Source organism: Ornithodoros turicata, chromosome 3, assembly GCF_037126465.1.
Source record: "Ornithodoros turicata isolate Travis chromosome 3, ASM3712646v1, whole genome shotgun sequence".
NCBI classification, from domain to species: Eukaryota; Metazoa; Arthropoda; class Arachnida; order Ixodida; family Argasidae; genus Ornithodoros; species Ornithodoros turicata.
The window spans coordinates 62,837,819-62,854,803 of NC_088203.1; the positions used below are offsets into that span (position 1 = coordinate 62,837,819).

At 44.5% G+C, this 16,985-nt stretch overlaps 1 protein-coding gene across 6 annotated transcripts in view; it reads left to right on the top strand.

Moving 5' to 3' along the window:
* LOC135388537 (transient receptor potential cation channel subfamily M member 2-like) overlaps positions 1-16,985 on the top strand; it is a 408,615-nt gene that overhangs the window by 119,385 nt on the left and 272,245 nt on the right. For 5 of the 6 annotated variants that reach the window (XM_064618138.1, XM_064618136.1, XM_064618135.1 and 2 more), the window contains exon 1: positions 1,624-1,894. The exons of the other annotated variant lie outside the window; for it this stretch is intronic. In XM_064618138.1, coding sequence (XP_064474208.1) covers positions 1,769-1,894 — 126 coding nt within the window. In that variant the 5' untranslated portion in view covers positions 1,624-1,768. Of the gene's footprint in view, positions 1-1,623; positions 1,895-16,985 lie in introns of those variants that run through there. 6 annotated transcript variants of the gene reach the window in all.

The window sequence follows — 16,985 nt, forward strand, 5'->3', positions numbered from 1 at the left end:
CCCAACACCCCACCAAATGTTTGACAAAACCCCCTAATTGTTTTGCCCCCCACGAGCTTGCGGTTCTGGATAAACTACTGCTTGCTACGCGGCGTGGAAGTGCCGAATCAAAGGTTGGCCACGAGGAAAAGAGAAGCTGCGCTACATTCAGTAGGCGAAACGAAATGGAGAGACTATCTGCGCGCCGTTGTACATCGTTTGAAGTAAATGCTCTTGAACGAAACTTATCGCGAAATCTTTGCATTCTTACGCAAACATTCTCTACGAAATATCGGTACTCTTCTACCAGTGATAGTGCAATTAAGTGTAAAACAAACAAAAGACAACCTGACAGTCGAACACTCACTGCTGGTTCGATCGCTATGTGTTGAAACCGAAACGAAAACTTAATTGGCGAAAACTGTGTTCTCTAAAACGTGCCCCTATTTTCTAAAACGTAGTTCGATAAAACGAGCCTTCCTTTCGCTGAAACGTAATTCGCTGAAGTGTAACCTCTTCTCCCAAAACGTTATTCTTTAAAACCAGGCTCGGAAAACTGTAGGAGAACCGGGAAAAATCAAGCTTGGGTATTTTGCTTACCTATAACAGGCACAGTTCGTGGCTGCTGACTTTAGACAATTCAACTCATGTCATTACGCATTGAGCCCTCTCCAAGATGTACATTACTCCTTACCGAGATGTATTACATTACTCCCCATCCCTGGTTTATACAGTTACAGATAAATGGGTTCAGAAGTGTCAAAGTGAAGATTACAGATAACCCCTTGAAAAAAAGAAAAGAAAAACGCCGATAAAGTTATCCGAAAACAGTACTCACTACTTTTCAAGTTCCATCTTTTCCAAACGTTAACCAAATGAAAAATATCGTATCGTAAAATCACATCGTATATTGAATAATGTGTTTCTTACTTGATTATAGACGATTGAAAATTTTCTAAATATTCTACACGCGTCTCAGCGACGAATGGCGCCAATATATTTTTATCGACAAAAGAATGACTAGATACACAAATAAACACTAAAGTAAACAATGACGCACAAAACACATTCGCAGCTCTTTACATTACAACACAGCTGCTAACTCGCAACAGCACATTTGTAAGCAAACAAATGCAAACAAGCAAAACGAGCAAATGCAAACAGAAAACCTGCACAGATGCGCGGAAAAGCAGATCGTGCGCGGTTCAATGCAAGCTTTCTGTTTACATCTGCTCATATACGCTTCTTGTGCTGTAGTTGCGAGGTAGCAGTAACTTGGGTGAAAGTGCCGCCCACGCTTGGTCGCAGGAACAACCAGTGGCGGATACGGGGGGGGGGGGCGCCATGGACCATCCCCCTTTAAAAATGAAAGGAAGAAACGTAAGTTTATACATTGGGTTTCCCTCTCTCCCATCCTTTACTGCGCGTGTTTACAAAGAACCCCAGGCAAAGTGAGGTTCTGGATCCGCCCCTTGAAGAACAAGGAACCATAGCAATAAGGAACCAATCCCACTTATTCTTGCGTGTGTGTTTTTCATTTCCCCTTCGGCTTGCGTGTGGGCCGAGCGCAGAATGAAAACGCGTCGCCAGCGTCGCTCTCCTATTCCCCTTCACAGCTTTCATTCGCCCCGTCGAAGGCTCCGTACGGCCATCTGTTGGTGTTGGTTGTTCCTGCTCTGCCGTCACCAGTGTGCAGCGGTGCAGCCTGTGGAGTGTGATGTGACTCCGATTGATCTCTACAGCGAATGCTTGCCGTCGTAGGGTATCAAGGTAGTTACTCGCACGGGACATGCCTCGCAATCTTGTTCGCAGTGATTCTGCGTCTCCTGAGTCGCGGAGTCGGAAGAACAGATATGGTGCTGCTGTCTTTCGGAGACTCACAAGCCAAATTCGCTGGATGGAGGATGAACCCGACGTGAGTTCTAAAACTTTCTTCAGTCCCGCCATTTCATGCCAACAAAAAGTGAAAGTGATGCTGAATAACAGCTGATCATCCTTTCACAGCGTCAGACACCGCATCGAGAATGTAAAAAGTTTGCGTACGGTTTGTAAATACTGTTGCTTTAAAAGGATCATGTACAGGTGTTTCTTTCCGGTACGGGAATGCGCGTCCACCGGAGCCGTTAAAGCCTGCTATTCTGCCTAATTATTTGGCGGCATTGTGGTTTTTAGTGATCGAGTATCTTGAGCGTACAGTTTGCAGTGTTCACAGACAGCGCAATAAATAGAAACATACCTCCCGGTTGTAACTGCTCTGTGGAAGATGGGTTATCATTTATGGCATCATTTGACGGACCCGAAAGTGCCGTTGAAAATTCGCTACGCATCTCCAGTCTGACTCCTTTCTTTTCGCCTTGTGATAAGTTAAGTTCTTGTCATTCGTGCCATTTGTAGACGGTGCGCGAAAAACGGTGTTTGTCTTTTTTTAGGGATTCATAACCTCCTAAATATTGGCGACACCACCCTGCCTTTCATTCCTGTGCACCCCGTATAGGCCCAGGTGGAAAAATTGTTGAAGTGGATCCACTTGCACGTGGATTATGGAACCAGTAATCGGTTTCCATCTAGGAATCAATTTCCGTCTTGAAGTGGATCCACTTGCAAGTGGATTATGGAACCAGAAATGGATTTCCAGCTAGGAATCAATTTCCATTTTGGTATCCACATGGTGGGTCCACTTCCAAAGTGGAAATTGATTCAATCAATCAATCAATCAATCAGTCATTTATTTCATTCATTCAAACAATGCACACAATTATCATAGAACTGAAGGAACCAGAGGGAAAATCCCGGTTAAAGGTTCCTGCGTGAAAAGTATCTAAATGTCAGTAAAGCACTATAGTTAGGAGTTAGGTAAGGCTACAAGGTATACAATACAATAAGACAAGAAACAAACAAACTTTTTCAGTGACTTCCTTGTTTCTTTCAACAAAACCAGGACAGGTAAATCGAATTCAAGAGATAACTAATAACCAGACAAATTAAGCTGCATTACGAATTAACACATGCCTCACTCGATTTGTAAACAAAGAAAAATGATGGATGCTTATTATATCATGAGACAATTGGTTCCACTCACAGACTCCTCGAAACAAAAATGACAGCGTCGCATAGATTGTTTTCACCAAAGGTATGTTCAACCTACAACCTGCACCAGCCTTCGTGCGTTGGTTCGAATTGAGGTGACTAAAATTAAATTTTGGCAAGATGAGATTAAGGTTTAAGATGCGGTGAGTTAGGTTGAGTACACTGTACGAAATTATATCATGAACTCTAAGGATATATGAATGTCATGATATGGGACATGAGAGAAAAATGGCAAACCAAACGTGATCCTAACAGCATGGTTTTGTATTACCTGAAGAGCACGAAGATGCGTTTTGTAAGTTAAGCCCCAAACAGGAGCACAGTAAGATAAGTGGGAATGTATAAGGGCATAATATAAGTTGAGTAAGATAGACGATGGGAAAAACTTTCGGGTTCTCACAAGAACACTTACACCATATGAAATCCTGCGGATAATATGCTTAATGTGTAATGTAAAACGAAGATGTCTGTCAAACATGGCTCCTAAAAATTTGGTTTCATGACGAAATTGTAATGAACTTCCCAGAAGGGATACTGAAGTGGGCGTGACAACATTATGCTTATGAGAATGAAAAAGCATTGACACTGTTTTATTTGCGTTTAACTGTAATTTATTAGTATGACACCAATGAACGAGATTATCAATGTCTTTATTTAATTTTAGTGATAGATCGTCGATATACTTACCAGTTAATAGTAAAGTAGTGTCATCTGCATACAAAAATACTTTAGAAAATTCAATGTGCTCAGGGAGGTCATTAATATACAGTAAAAAGAGAAGCGGACCTAGTATAGATCCCTGTGGTACGCCAATGTTAGAAACTTGAGGTTGTGAGAAAGCCTCCTGACACCTAACAATATGAGACCGGTTTTCAAGGTAACTAGTAGCACGGTCCCTCAATACTCTTTCTGGTCTGGAAACTCCGCTCGAATACAATAGACAAGGTCACTTAGGGACAATTTCTCCCGCATGGGGCGATCGCGTCGTTCGGGAGGAGACACCCTCCTGGAGCAGACGACGGTTCCATAGCGCGGCGTGTTTTTAGGGAAGATTTGATCAGCTACTTTTTAAAGTTCATTTCGGGTTTAGAGCAGAAATAAATCTCGAATAGGTTCATGAGTTCAGCCCACACATTTTAGTTCAGTTAGCGTCAATTTGCAGATTTTCCGCGTAGATTGCAACTTTCGTTGTTGTCTTTTTCTGACACGGAAAATGTTGATTTTACTCTCACTCATATCTCTCAATGACGGTTGAGAAACATATTAATTCATTCTGTTACACAATCACACAAATTAGTGATGTGTTATAAAGTAATGCCGCTTTCAGTAGGTATTTCGTGAGGGCGAAACTGAGGGCGAAAATCTGAGCAGAGATAAAATTACGAGGTGATTCTATTTCAGAGAAGACATAAGACTTCAGAAGAAGTACTTATAGAAATCCTGCGTTGTAATCATGATCATCTGAAAGTCGTCTCTGGTGGTATGAGAGACGGGAGGTACACATGCTATAAATCGCATGACTCGATCGTTTTCGGTGAAGAAAAAAACGTATGTTGTTTTTCGATGTGGTTGACAATAACTGATCTATATTACACTATTAACGTATTGTAGATATCTTTACAAACTTTGGGAAGATGTATCGACTTAAGATAGCAATGGCTCTCATGCGTTCCCTTTAAACATAATGCACGTGATCATCCCATGATAATATTTCTGAAGAACCCTTCAAATATTCCTACTATTTTTGCGGCTTGGACTGACTGACCAACCAGTTCTAATAAGGAGATTCCAACATGATTTAAGCCGGGTTACTAAATTAACAGGATAGAATTTCCGCTTACTGAAGTGTGGCCCTAATAGCACTTTTCAGCTATAGAAATTGGCTGACGAGATTCAGGTGTCAAATTCATCGCGTTGGAGATAGCCTTGGCGTATGAGTCAGATCAGTTCCAGGACGTTCCAAATGATAAAATTGTAGCGGCGTGTGCTGCTACAGAATGAAGTTTTATGTGGGAACGGCCACTGTTCTCATAGCTCGGAAATAAATTTTAGGACTGGCCAAGAACTACATTTACAAGAAAAACGTTGCAGTATCTGGTGACAAATAAATACAATAACCGGAAAGAGATAAGTAAGGTGAAATGCAGAAAAATTTAATGAGTCAGTCTTTCGCTTGAAAGTAATGATGAAGCCAAAGAAACGATATTTTGTAGCACTATACACGGCCATGAATGAGCTCTAGAGTCTGTAGTGTATAGGCCGCAGAAAAATTTCACGTATTGCAGATCAGAAAGGAAAAAGAAAAATGAAAACGTAAAAAGTGAAAACATCATCTCTCCCTCTCCTCGCTTCCGATTCAGCAAAAACGAATATATAAGCCGGTATGTAAACGGATGCGTAAACGAGTAAACAGGTATTAGCTAACTTCGTTTACTGCTGCATCTTTCCTCGCAAGTTGTTCCATAAGAAACGTTATTGTATTGACATCATGCTGAAAGACCTATCATTTGAAAATTTTACGGTTCTTAGTGTTTATTAATGCTCCACAAATCACGCTCATCGTAGTACACCTCCAATAAGGCTATTAGCGAATGGTTTGTATTTATTCCCGTATACCAAGTCATCGCTGTTTTGTAGACAAAGAAAAAAATACTTGCATTCACGTCTGGTAAAGTTAAGGCTCCGAGGAATATAGACATTCCAAAATGCTGCGTGCTCGTATCAGTCTCCTTCATCTGTGTAGATCATTCTTACACACGAACAGAGTGCAAAGATTGCAGTAAATTTCAAGGATATTTAAAAAAATGAACCTCTGTTTACGCACGCAAAACGCAAGCACCAAAAAAGAAAAAGTTCTCACTTCCAAACACCCGCAGGAACACATGCAATCGATACGCGCAGGCAGCGGCGGACACGAAAGTCTCCTTCTGAGCGACGATGCGCCGCCACGTGTCGTCGGGGCGCCCTAAGCGAACTTTTCGCGGGAGTTTCCTGACCAGAGAGAGTATTGAGGGACCGTGCTAGTAGTTAGACCAAACGCAGGTCCTGTGATCCCATACCTGGCTAATTTAGAAAGAAGAGTTTCGTGGTTGACAAAGTCAAAAGCCCTAGAGAAATCAACGAAGAGAGAAATGGCTAAGCCGCCCTGGTCAATAGATTGGTTTATGTGTTCCGTAAAAGTTAAAAGAGCTGTCTCTGTAGAATAACCCCTGCGGAAACCAAACTGGTTTGCACATAACACATGAAATTTGTTAAGATAGGTCGTTAGGCGCTTTTGTAATAGACTTTCAATGATTTTGCCCACAACAGGAAGAATCGAAATCGGTCTATAATTACTGATATCGGAAGGATCACCCTTCTTAAGTACAGGCACATTGATCGCACATTTAAGTGAATCAGGAAATACGCCTTGCCTAAAAGAGAGATTCACAATGTGAGATGGATTCACAATTCCTAGCTGGAAATCCATTTCTGGTTTCATAATTCACTTGCAAGTGGATTGTAGAGCTAAAATAGACTTGCAGCTTGCTCACAATCAGCTTCGAAGTGAATTCAACAGGAACATGTTTGATGTCATTCCATCTCCGGAGCCACCCTGAAGCAGAAGCTGCACCTTTGACTACTAACACCGCTACAATTTCAGTGAAAGCACAAAATGCAGAGAATATAAATATCTCACTTTACTACACACCACAAAAATGGGTTCATATACTCGAGCATATTCCAAACACAGTACATACTGCTACAGGACAATGCAGTCCAGTGGGTGGTGGTGGTCTGTCGATGGTGTCTTCTGACTCTGAGAACATTCTAGAAGTAACTCAAAGTTCAAGAACTGGATTACTGGGAATGCCTACTACCGACACATTGCACTGGACAGACTTTTTCGGCATCTCAGAAAAATATCTGTTCATCCCGCCCATCTCAAAGCCAATTACCCCACATTGCTACTTTAGTATCTGCAATCCTGTTTTGTGCAAAATGTACGCTTCACAACATTATATCACCCTGATAGCCAGTAAAAAGTGCTGCTGTCCATACCTGATTGAGACAAACTGGGAATTCTGTTTCATTGAGAAAACCTGTAGAAAAAAATGTTGCAAAAGTACACGTATATACAGTAGAACCTCTTTATAGTAACTCCTCTTGTAGTAAAACTCTGCTTATAGTAAACGAGAACTGCGGTCCCGATAGAATCCCATACATTCAATGGCACACCTGATGTAATAAAACTCCTGATCTAGTAAAATTTCATCATGGTCCCAGAGAGTTTACTACAAAGGGGTTCTACTGTAATGCCATGCATAAAATGGTAAATGTTTTCCTGCAACAATCACGCTACATACCTCACTTCAGTTGCTGGCCCTTATTCTGCACGATTCATAAGCATCTTGCAAGTATCATTCATTTGTAAGACAAACTGCCAGCTAAAAGACAAGACACATAACAAAGTCAGTTACAAGCCTGAGCAGGAATTCTTGGAGTTCACCCACCAGCTAGCCTGCACTTACGCTATTTTAAATAACAGTAATAACAGGGAGTAGATCTACACATTCAGAAAACATACATAAATATCAAATCACTATACTACTCACCAGCGTAATTGCAGTATGCATCGCTCGTAGTTTCTCGCGATTTAGCTGGTGCAGAAGTTACAAGGCAAAGGAACTATACATAATACAGCGCTTGACGATAGAGATTCAAAAACATTCACGTTTTTTTGCCTGTTTTCAAGAGTTGAAAGACTGGAACTATCGACGGCCAACCACCTACTGCAACAACATTTCAAAACACATACTGATGCAGATGGCGCTCAGTCTGCTCCTCTTGTCGACGATGAGGCCATTAAAGTTTCAGTTTCAAACTCAAGTGAAAATTACGCAAAGTTCGATTTCGGTACTCTGCGCGAATGTTTCTGGTATATTTACCGACGAAAAAGTAACTTGGGTGAATTACGGTAGGACCATAAACGATTGATATATTATGAAATGTAAATTAAGATTATCATTTGTCTTGCAAAAATGCCCGATGCACATGTATGCACATACTACTTGAGCAGTTGTGTGCACCTGCAAGGAATGCAGAGCATCTTCAATTCACACCGGTGAAGATTTGCATATGTCTAGGGCAGGTGTCAAAATTACAGTGGACCTGGGACAAGTCCACTTGCCAGCGAAGTGGAACTACCTTCTAACTACCACTTCGCACTCTGGAACTAGATGGTAGGCACATCCAGTTCAACTGGAGCCTGGTTTAACCAGATGGAAACCACTTGGCAGTGAAGTGGAACCAGATGGAAGCACATCTAGTTCAACTGGAGCCGGGGCAAAACCAGTTGGAAACCACTTGGCAGTCAAGTGGAACCAGGTGGTAGGCACATCCAGTTCAACTGGTAACTGATTGAAGCCAGTTGGAAACCACTTGGCAATCAAATCAACACAACATTCATGCAGCACACTGTCTTCAGCACACTGTACGAGTGCAAGTCTCACATCAATATTCGCGGGGCATTCAATGTCGTAGGTTTCCCAGTGACGAGACGGACAGCTTTTGATGACACGAATCCTTTATTGTATCGTTTTCGCAAGCTGCTTTCGATCTACTCAACAACAACAACAGATAAATTAATGATGATGAATGGGGGGGATCTACACAAGCTCCCCATTGACGCTCAACTTTTTCCAGTACGCGGACGGCTTCGAATAACTGAAAAGGAGGAGTTTTTGTTTGGTATTTTTCCTTACTACATAACTCGCTTTCTTTTGGTGGCATCCAGTTCAGATTTTCACCTGGGTAGGGACTTTGTTCTTTCAGCTTGTGAAGCACGTTGGCAACGATACCTCAAGCTGTTTCAACGCAACTGTACTAATGTGGAGCACAGTGATTTATCCAGACCTCCCCCCAACACACCCCAAATGTTTTGTGACACCCCCTAACTTTTTTCTTGTGCACCCCCTACAGGAGGGCCAGTGTTGTTTCAGCTTTAGATACATGTCAGCTATGATACATAAAGGTGTTAACATAAATGTAATAATGACCCCCCCATTTTTTTGCAACTTCCCCACAGTGTGTGCGATTCTGAATAAACCACTGGTGGAGCCCCTGTACTTGCGATTCTCGATAACCCACTGGTTCGGTATCAGGGATGAGGTGGTTGCTCAACAAAAAGAACTCTTTACAAGTTACTGTGCAAGAAATGTAACTAAGTTACTAGTAAAGTTACAAGCTATGAAAACAGCTTTAACTTCTCAAGTTCCCTTTGATAAGTAACGAGTTACTTTCACGTAGGAGCTGAGATAGGGTGCAGCAAGTTGTCCCTTTTTCTGTCCGTGCCTCTCGGTTTTCCTACATCATTGCTTTCATGTTACTTGCTATATAATATGCACTCTAGTTTTTTACCTTCGTATAATTCAGATTTTGTTCTTATTTTTTACTTTTTGGAGATTTTAATCTTCGCAATGTTGATTGGTTACTTTCTAGCTACAGTGGCACTTTCGGTCAGGGGCTGAAACCGAAACATATGTCTGTTCGGCTATGGTTGCAGTTCACCTCTCGAACCCTGCTAAGGGTTCGGTTCCGGGTTTTCTCCACCTTATCGCTTATGGTTCCCAGTAAACAAGATAAGGAAACCGGTTTATTTTCGGTTCCTGCCGCAAGCATGTGTACATGACCACGTGACGTAGGCAGGGCTCTGTGCATGTCGTGAAGAAAGAAGGAATTTTGTAGCTTATTTTGGCAGTAACACAGAGCAGTGGTGTGCTGCAACTCTGCACTTCTAGGGCACAGAGAGGCTGTCCTAGAAAGGCAGATTCCTCATCTTCCTCAATGTCTGACATCACCGAGTAGGTAAATTTGGGGGAAGCTACCTGGAAAAGAGATGACACCTTCTTCAAGCAAACCCTACCTCCCAGAATGTAGCGTGCTACAAATTCCGCTGTAAGCACATTCATATTTACATAAAGTAAAGTGTTTGCGTTAAGTATCATCCTCACAACCTGAAGGTTCACGGTTGGAAGCCCATCGGGTGCCAAATTTTTCTTCCGTGTGACGGTCGAACGTGACGCCGGATTGTGATGTGATGTGATGTGATGTGACAAAAACTAGCGTATAAACACATCCTGCGTTAAAATCCTGGATCACTACCTGATAGATGTGTCTGTGCGAACCCAAGCTGCATCAACCTGGTAGCACGGAACTCATAGCACATGGCCTACATTCAGGGTAGCATTGGGCAACGCTTATTGGGTATGAGTTTGACAAAGACCGTGCTGACAAAAACGAAGCTTTATCAAAGCGCCTGTTGACGGATGGTGGCGGTTAGTGACCATGTTCAAGTTTAGGCTACTGTCAACATGCTCAAGTGAAGCATACATAACCAAGGATTTCTACAATATTCCAATATCACCTATATGATAATAGAGAGTTTTAGTATACCGGCCATAGGCTACCGGTGGGGCCGGTATTGACGTCATGCCTTCTCTGCGCAAGCGCGAGCGGAATACCGGCCTCCCCGTCCTACCAGCCGCCGATCGGAGGGGCGAAATATCGCGCAGCCTACCGCCAGCGTACCGCTCGCTTCACCGGCGAGATCGACAGCAGCGCTGCCGCTCTCCTTCCCGTCTCCGTGCGCTGCTGTTGTGATCGCTACCGGTGAAATGTCGCGGTAGAGTCCCGCTATACTAAACGAGCCTGTTATACCGGAGCCGGGGACTGCGGTAAGCAAGTCCACCGGTAGCCGCGGTAGCCTACCGGGCACCGGTAGCAGTATACCTTCCTTCCTTTTTTCAAAATGAGGCAGACCAAAGTTGGGGAGGGGTCCTTACATTCGAGTACAAAGACTTCGAGACATACAAATGTTCAAAAATAACTAAAATTGTCTCCTTTATTTTGCTACAACTTCAGTGGCCGTCACTGCCTTCGGCTAACACGACTGAATCGGAGTCAGAGTCCTCCGCGAGATTGTCCTCCCACAACACATTGTCTTCTGTGCCGTGCAACACGTTGCTGATGCATCACTTCTTAAACGATTTCTCAACCATCTCTGGCCGTATGGCCTTCCATGCATCTGAAACCCACTGTGCAATGGCCGCCGGAGACTCCTTCTATATCTTGCCAGCTGGTGTTCGCTCGCGGATGCCATCGAATCTGCACTTCGTATTCTGGTCGGAGATTCGTCTTGAAGGGCTTGTTGATGGACATAAATCCGACATTTCCAACCTCAACGGATCTACTTCGGTGTTGTGTGTAGTACACTTCTGATTTGCTGGAGCCTCAACTATGTCTCCAAATTCGTCATCGTTATCAAATATGACACCTACAGCGTTCACACGAGCTATATACGGCCTCAGCTTATTCGCGTGAATCCATCTCTTCGAACCGTCCGGCATTTTGACCATGTAGCTATCCTTCCGCTGACCTTTTAAAATCGCTGCGGGCCCGACCCATCGTGCTTTCATCTTTCCCGTACGGTTAGGATCTAAAACCAGTACTTGGTCCGCTTCTGAGAAAGTCTTACTCTTCGCCCTGAGGTTATAGCATGCCGCGTAATGACCCTGTCGTTCCTGTGAGTGTTTTCCCGCAACTTCCGCCATTTCTGCCATTTTGCTACGCAAATTCATTACGTATTCTTCCGCTGAAGAATTCAAGCTAGTTGGAGGGGTCCATTCTCCAATCCATGTCTTCCGTAAGATAGACAGCGGTCCATTCGGCGTCCGACCATAGAGCAATTCAAAGGGGGATACTCCTGTCATTTCATTTGGGATTTCGCTGTACGCCCATAGTAGACACGGTACCATGCAGTCCCAGTCTCTCCCATGCTTTTGAATCACATGATGTAGCATTCCCTTGAATGTACCATTCCAACGCTCTACCGCTCCTGAACTCTCCGGGTGATCCGGTGTAGCAAACCGGGTCACAATGCCCAGACATTTCTCTAGCTTCTGCGTCAGCCTAGCCTTAAAGTTGGTACCTTGGTCAGAGCATATCATCTCCGGTGTCCCCATTCGCGAAAATATCTCAACAAGTGCATCGCATGTGGCTTTCGCGGTTAGTGAACGCAGACAGACCACTTCTGGCCATCGTGTGCAGAGATCAACCACGGAGAGTGCGTAACGGTGCCCACGTGATGAGGGTGGGTCGAGGGGCCCAATACAGTCCATCATAACCGTTTTAAATGGCGCGCTTGGTCTAGTTAGGGGCATGATTGGGACCTTATCGCTTGCCCGTTGCCCAGAGTTAATCTGACAGCTATGACAACTTTGGCAGTACTGTTTTATGTCCCTATCCATTCCCGGCCAATAGAAGGAATTCTTTATGCGTTGTATTGTTTTCTTTTGCGCAAAGTGTCCTCCCACAGGTGCGTCGTGCGCTATCTCCAAAACAGTTTTTTGGCGAGCTTTTGGCAAGACTAGCTGCGTGCACATACGTTGACTGACGTGATCCTTATGGAACAACATTCCATCCGTAGTGATCATACCATGCGTACCCTGCTTCGCCTGCTCCCACGCTTCTTTCAAAGACTCGTCAGCCAATTGCTCCCTACGAAATGATCCTGTAGGTATCCATACCTTCTGCGTGGTCCTCATTATCAGCGTCACGACTCTCAGTTATCCCTACGCTAGTGACGAGCGCGTCTATGTTCTCTTCCTCGAACTCTAGCGTAGTTTCTACTCTACATTCATTGTCATCGAATTGAGCCCCTAGCTGCTCCGTGTTCGTTCGTACAAGCTTTAGCTGTTCATAGTCCTCAGGTGTGAGGAGGGCGTCTAGGTTTGGTGCAAGCTCATCAGTTACAGCGCAAACTAGAATCAATTCAGGAATCCCACTACCTTCAAACGATTCCACCAGGTGCAGCAGTACTTCCCTCAATTCTGCGTGCACTACATGCCCAAACGCATCCCACAGTTTCGTCAACGTACCGGCATTCCCTCCTAGATGAGGCACTACTGACCTCCGAATCACGGTAATATCAGCCCCCGAATCCACGAGCGCAACAAATTCTGAGCTTCCTGATCCTATGTTTACATGTCGGTTCTGATTTCCGCTCTCAGTGATCACCCGCTTGTCGGTGTCGTCTACGCGCTCAGCTTCCACCCTGGGCGGCGGCATTTGCTCAACTCTAGCTACTGTTTTGGGCTTAGTCTCCGCCTGCGCGGCAAGCCTTTTCGGGCATTCATTTCTGTAGTGGCCTACTTGTTCACAAAAGTGGCATCTGCGACTCTCGTGCTTGGGTCCTCTATCAATTTCTTTCCGTTGCGGTCTATCATTCATTTCCACACGTCTAGTATGTGGTGCCTCTTCTAAACTACGTGCATGTGGTCCACCCTTTCTTGCCCTGCGTTCCTCGTGGCATTCGGACAATTTTGCAAGTTCTTCAGGCTTTAACCATTTCTCTGACTCATTAGGGGCCACATAGGATTGCATACCCTCACTCATGGTCATTTTCATCTGGTCCGCTACAACTAACTCCATGAGTTTATCGAAGTCTGATACGTCTCTACTTCTCACATAGAACTCCCAGTAACTAGTTAGCCTAGTAGCGAGTTGGACCCATGTTTCATCCTTCTGCTTGACTGCCGAACGAAACATTCTGTAGTATTCTGCAGGGGAAAGTCGCATTTCGGATAGTACCCTCTCCTTCAGTTCGTCATAGCTGATCAATTTTCCCGTCGCACCACGTGACACCGCTCCGCGAACCTTTTCGGTTAAAAACGGCATGATAATCGCGCCTTTGATTTTGTCCGGAACCGCAAATGACAGAAACATAGTTTCCACGCCATCAAACCGCGACGGCACCCTTGACTCTGCGTCAGGCATCATTGTCAGCACCCCTCGCATAAGCTGCGAATACTTCAGGATTTGGTCATCATTATCCTTAAACTCCCCTAGAGTAGAAATCGCCTCACTAGTTCTCGCTGCTTTTGCTTTACGCAACTCTAGTTCTAAGCGCAAACGCTCCAGTCGAAGCTTCTCAAGTTCTATTTCCTCGGACACCGATCGTTCCGCTCCCGGCACATTTGTCGTGCCCTCTGCCATCTTGATATGAGATATTCGACTATTACAGTTACCCGCACTGTTTTCCTGACTGTTAACTCTATGACTATACGACCTAGTCACTATTAGCATTACCAAGGGCAACCCATGAAAACAATCGAGGTGTCTCACCTGTCACGATTGATTTGTCTCCCATGAAGCTTGCTCTTCACCGTGTTGCAAATAACCGCACCACTGGGCCAGTCCACAGTCAATGTTGCACTCGTCACACTCCTGAACACTCCGTTCCGTGATGACGTCCTTCAGTTACCCGGCTTTCTTGTGGAAGCTGAAGCTTGCAGCCGGCATGTCCTCTCCAACGTAGAATCTGCAGTATACTGTCGATGACCCTCCAGGTACCTCATCTGCTCTCTCCGCAAGCGTGACGGTCTCTTGTCTCGACGTTTCCACTGCTTCCTATCTACCAGGCAGCCTTTTGCTCAGTCAGCGATTTTCCCAGGCTCCTCCGGAGAGTCCGCTGTCCGTTTCCACTGTAGATAAGCTGATGTTGCATCGACTTCTCACCTCGTGATTTTCGCTGCTGTACCAACGTCGCACCATCCTGTCGACTGCGCCAGTGAAAGATGTGAATCGGTGGTGGTGATCCGATGATGATTCGGTGGTAGACGCGGTCAACGAAGAGTCAGCCGATGATCGATGAAGACAGCAGTTTATTTACAGTATCTACTTGGCGTCTCGTAGAGACCAGACTTCAGATAGAAATCCAGAATAAATAACACAGAGAAAACTTCAGCTTTCAAAGGTTTCTCGCCGCACTGGCGTCACGTGCTGCCCACGATGTGACATCATATTTTCTGACCAATCAATACATAATTAATCAGGACAAACTCCCTTTCTCAAGTTTTCGTTCAATTACAGCGCCAGGAACTGACGTGTAATCAGCCATCCAATCAGGGGTTACAGAGCTTCCGCAAATCAAATGCAAACACAGAATTCTACGTACTGAGAGCGAAAGTGTTATAGTTCCCAGGAAAAGTGAACAGGATTAACAAATACAAAGGTGGCCGCGCAGCGGCTGCGCGTTTCTTTCGTTGGGAAGCGGGTCGCTCGTTTCCTGTTTTGGGAGACCAGTTCCTAATCTGCCTCCTCCGTAGACATTCAGTACAAGTGATTTGCCCTATTGAAGCTCATGCATCAATGGCCTTGCGGTTGTTCTTATTGTCACAGCTCTTCGGGGAATTCGGCCTCGCCTTGAGTCGAGTGGCTTATTACTGTAACAGGTGCTGGGCATTTCGTGGGAACTGCAATTACGCAACACGTTCAAAATGACTTATGAAAACGAAGCAATTAAATGCATAACATGACGTATGGATGTTTCGAATATCACATAAAATAAAATACAATACATCACAACATGACCGTCGCTGCCGTGTTTCTTGCATTGCTCCTTCACTTCCGTAATGTTACCACGGAATGAGTCCAGCACCAACATCGACCTGGGCGCCTTAACCACACTGTCTTCAGCCAGTCTTCCATAAGTTCAGACATCATCCAACCTTGTGCTCGACAGCGAACAGCAACATCCTTCGGGAATGGTTGTTGCTTTGGTAGAGTCTTGCGATTGAGAATCAAGTATGGAGGCTGCTTTCTCCCATCAGCAGTGATGCACATCATGACAGTAACACAAAGTTTTTCCTGCCCCGTGGTATGGATGGTCACGTGTTTTGCGCCAACTTCGTTAACTGGCGTAGGTCGTGGCATGTCCAAGTACACTGCAGTTTCGTCGGCATGCCCAATTTGTCCCATCACGAGTCCTTTCATTCTTCGAAGGTCAGCCACATAGCATTGGCAGTTGATGACTTTTTTGTCTCAATCTCATGGAAGCTTCTCGTACATTGTCATACGACAATGAATGAATAGAAAATCCCTGTCGTTTCATGAAGCGTTGTACCCAGCCACGGCTGGCTCGGAACACAGTGCGTGTAATGTCCTACCTTCTCGCTACCTCATTCGGCATGCCCAATTTGTCCCATCACGAGTCCTTTCATTCTTCGAAGGTCAGCCACATAGCATTGGCAGTTGATGACTTTTTTGTCTCAATCTCATGGAAGCTTCTCGTACATTGTCATACGACAATGAATGAATAGAAAATCCCTGTCGTTTCATGAAGCGTTGTACCCAGCCACGGCTGGCTCGGAACACAGTGCGTGTAATGTCCTACCTTCTCGCTACCTCATTCGCTTTCTCACGAAACCCGTCAAAAGTCACCGAGAATCCATTGTTTCTTTCTTATGTAATGTATTCAGGAACTCGTTCTTCGAGCTGCAGGTGCTGTCCATGTTGGAGACCGGTGAACTTTTTCCTTGTGGAGGCACAGCCAAAAATCTCCCCCGCTGCTGCCGCCACCGGATCACACATGTCCAGCTGACACCATATTCTTCAGCACTGTTGTGATTGGGGTTCAGCTCAGTGCACAGCATAACTTTCCGCTTAAACTGTGCGGTGTAAGATATCCGTCTGGAAGTCATCACTATGATGCAAGACCAGCGAGCGTCCAGACAAGACGAGCCAAAAGTTAACTGTAGTGATGGGCGATACTATCGAGACATTCGAGACTGTCGATAGTTTTCGACTATTGATGGTCTAACTATTGAGTGAAACGGAATTTCGATAGTATCGCGATAGTTTTTTGGACTATCTATAGTATCGTGACATATAGGTGGTGCACTTCACCGAGCTTCACATCGCTTGAGCTAAGCCAATCCAGCACACCTTCTGAATTCGCGTTTCGCTCCTGCAAACTGTCAATAATTTATTCACATCGAATTAAAAATTATAGCTTGTTTCTTTTGAAAACAAAACTTTCTGCAAAATTTGCGTTTCGCTCTTGCAAACCACCAATAGTTTGTTCATTCCAAATTTAAAAT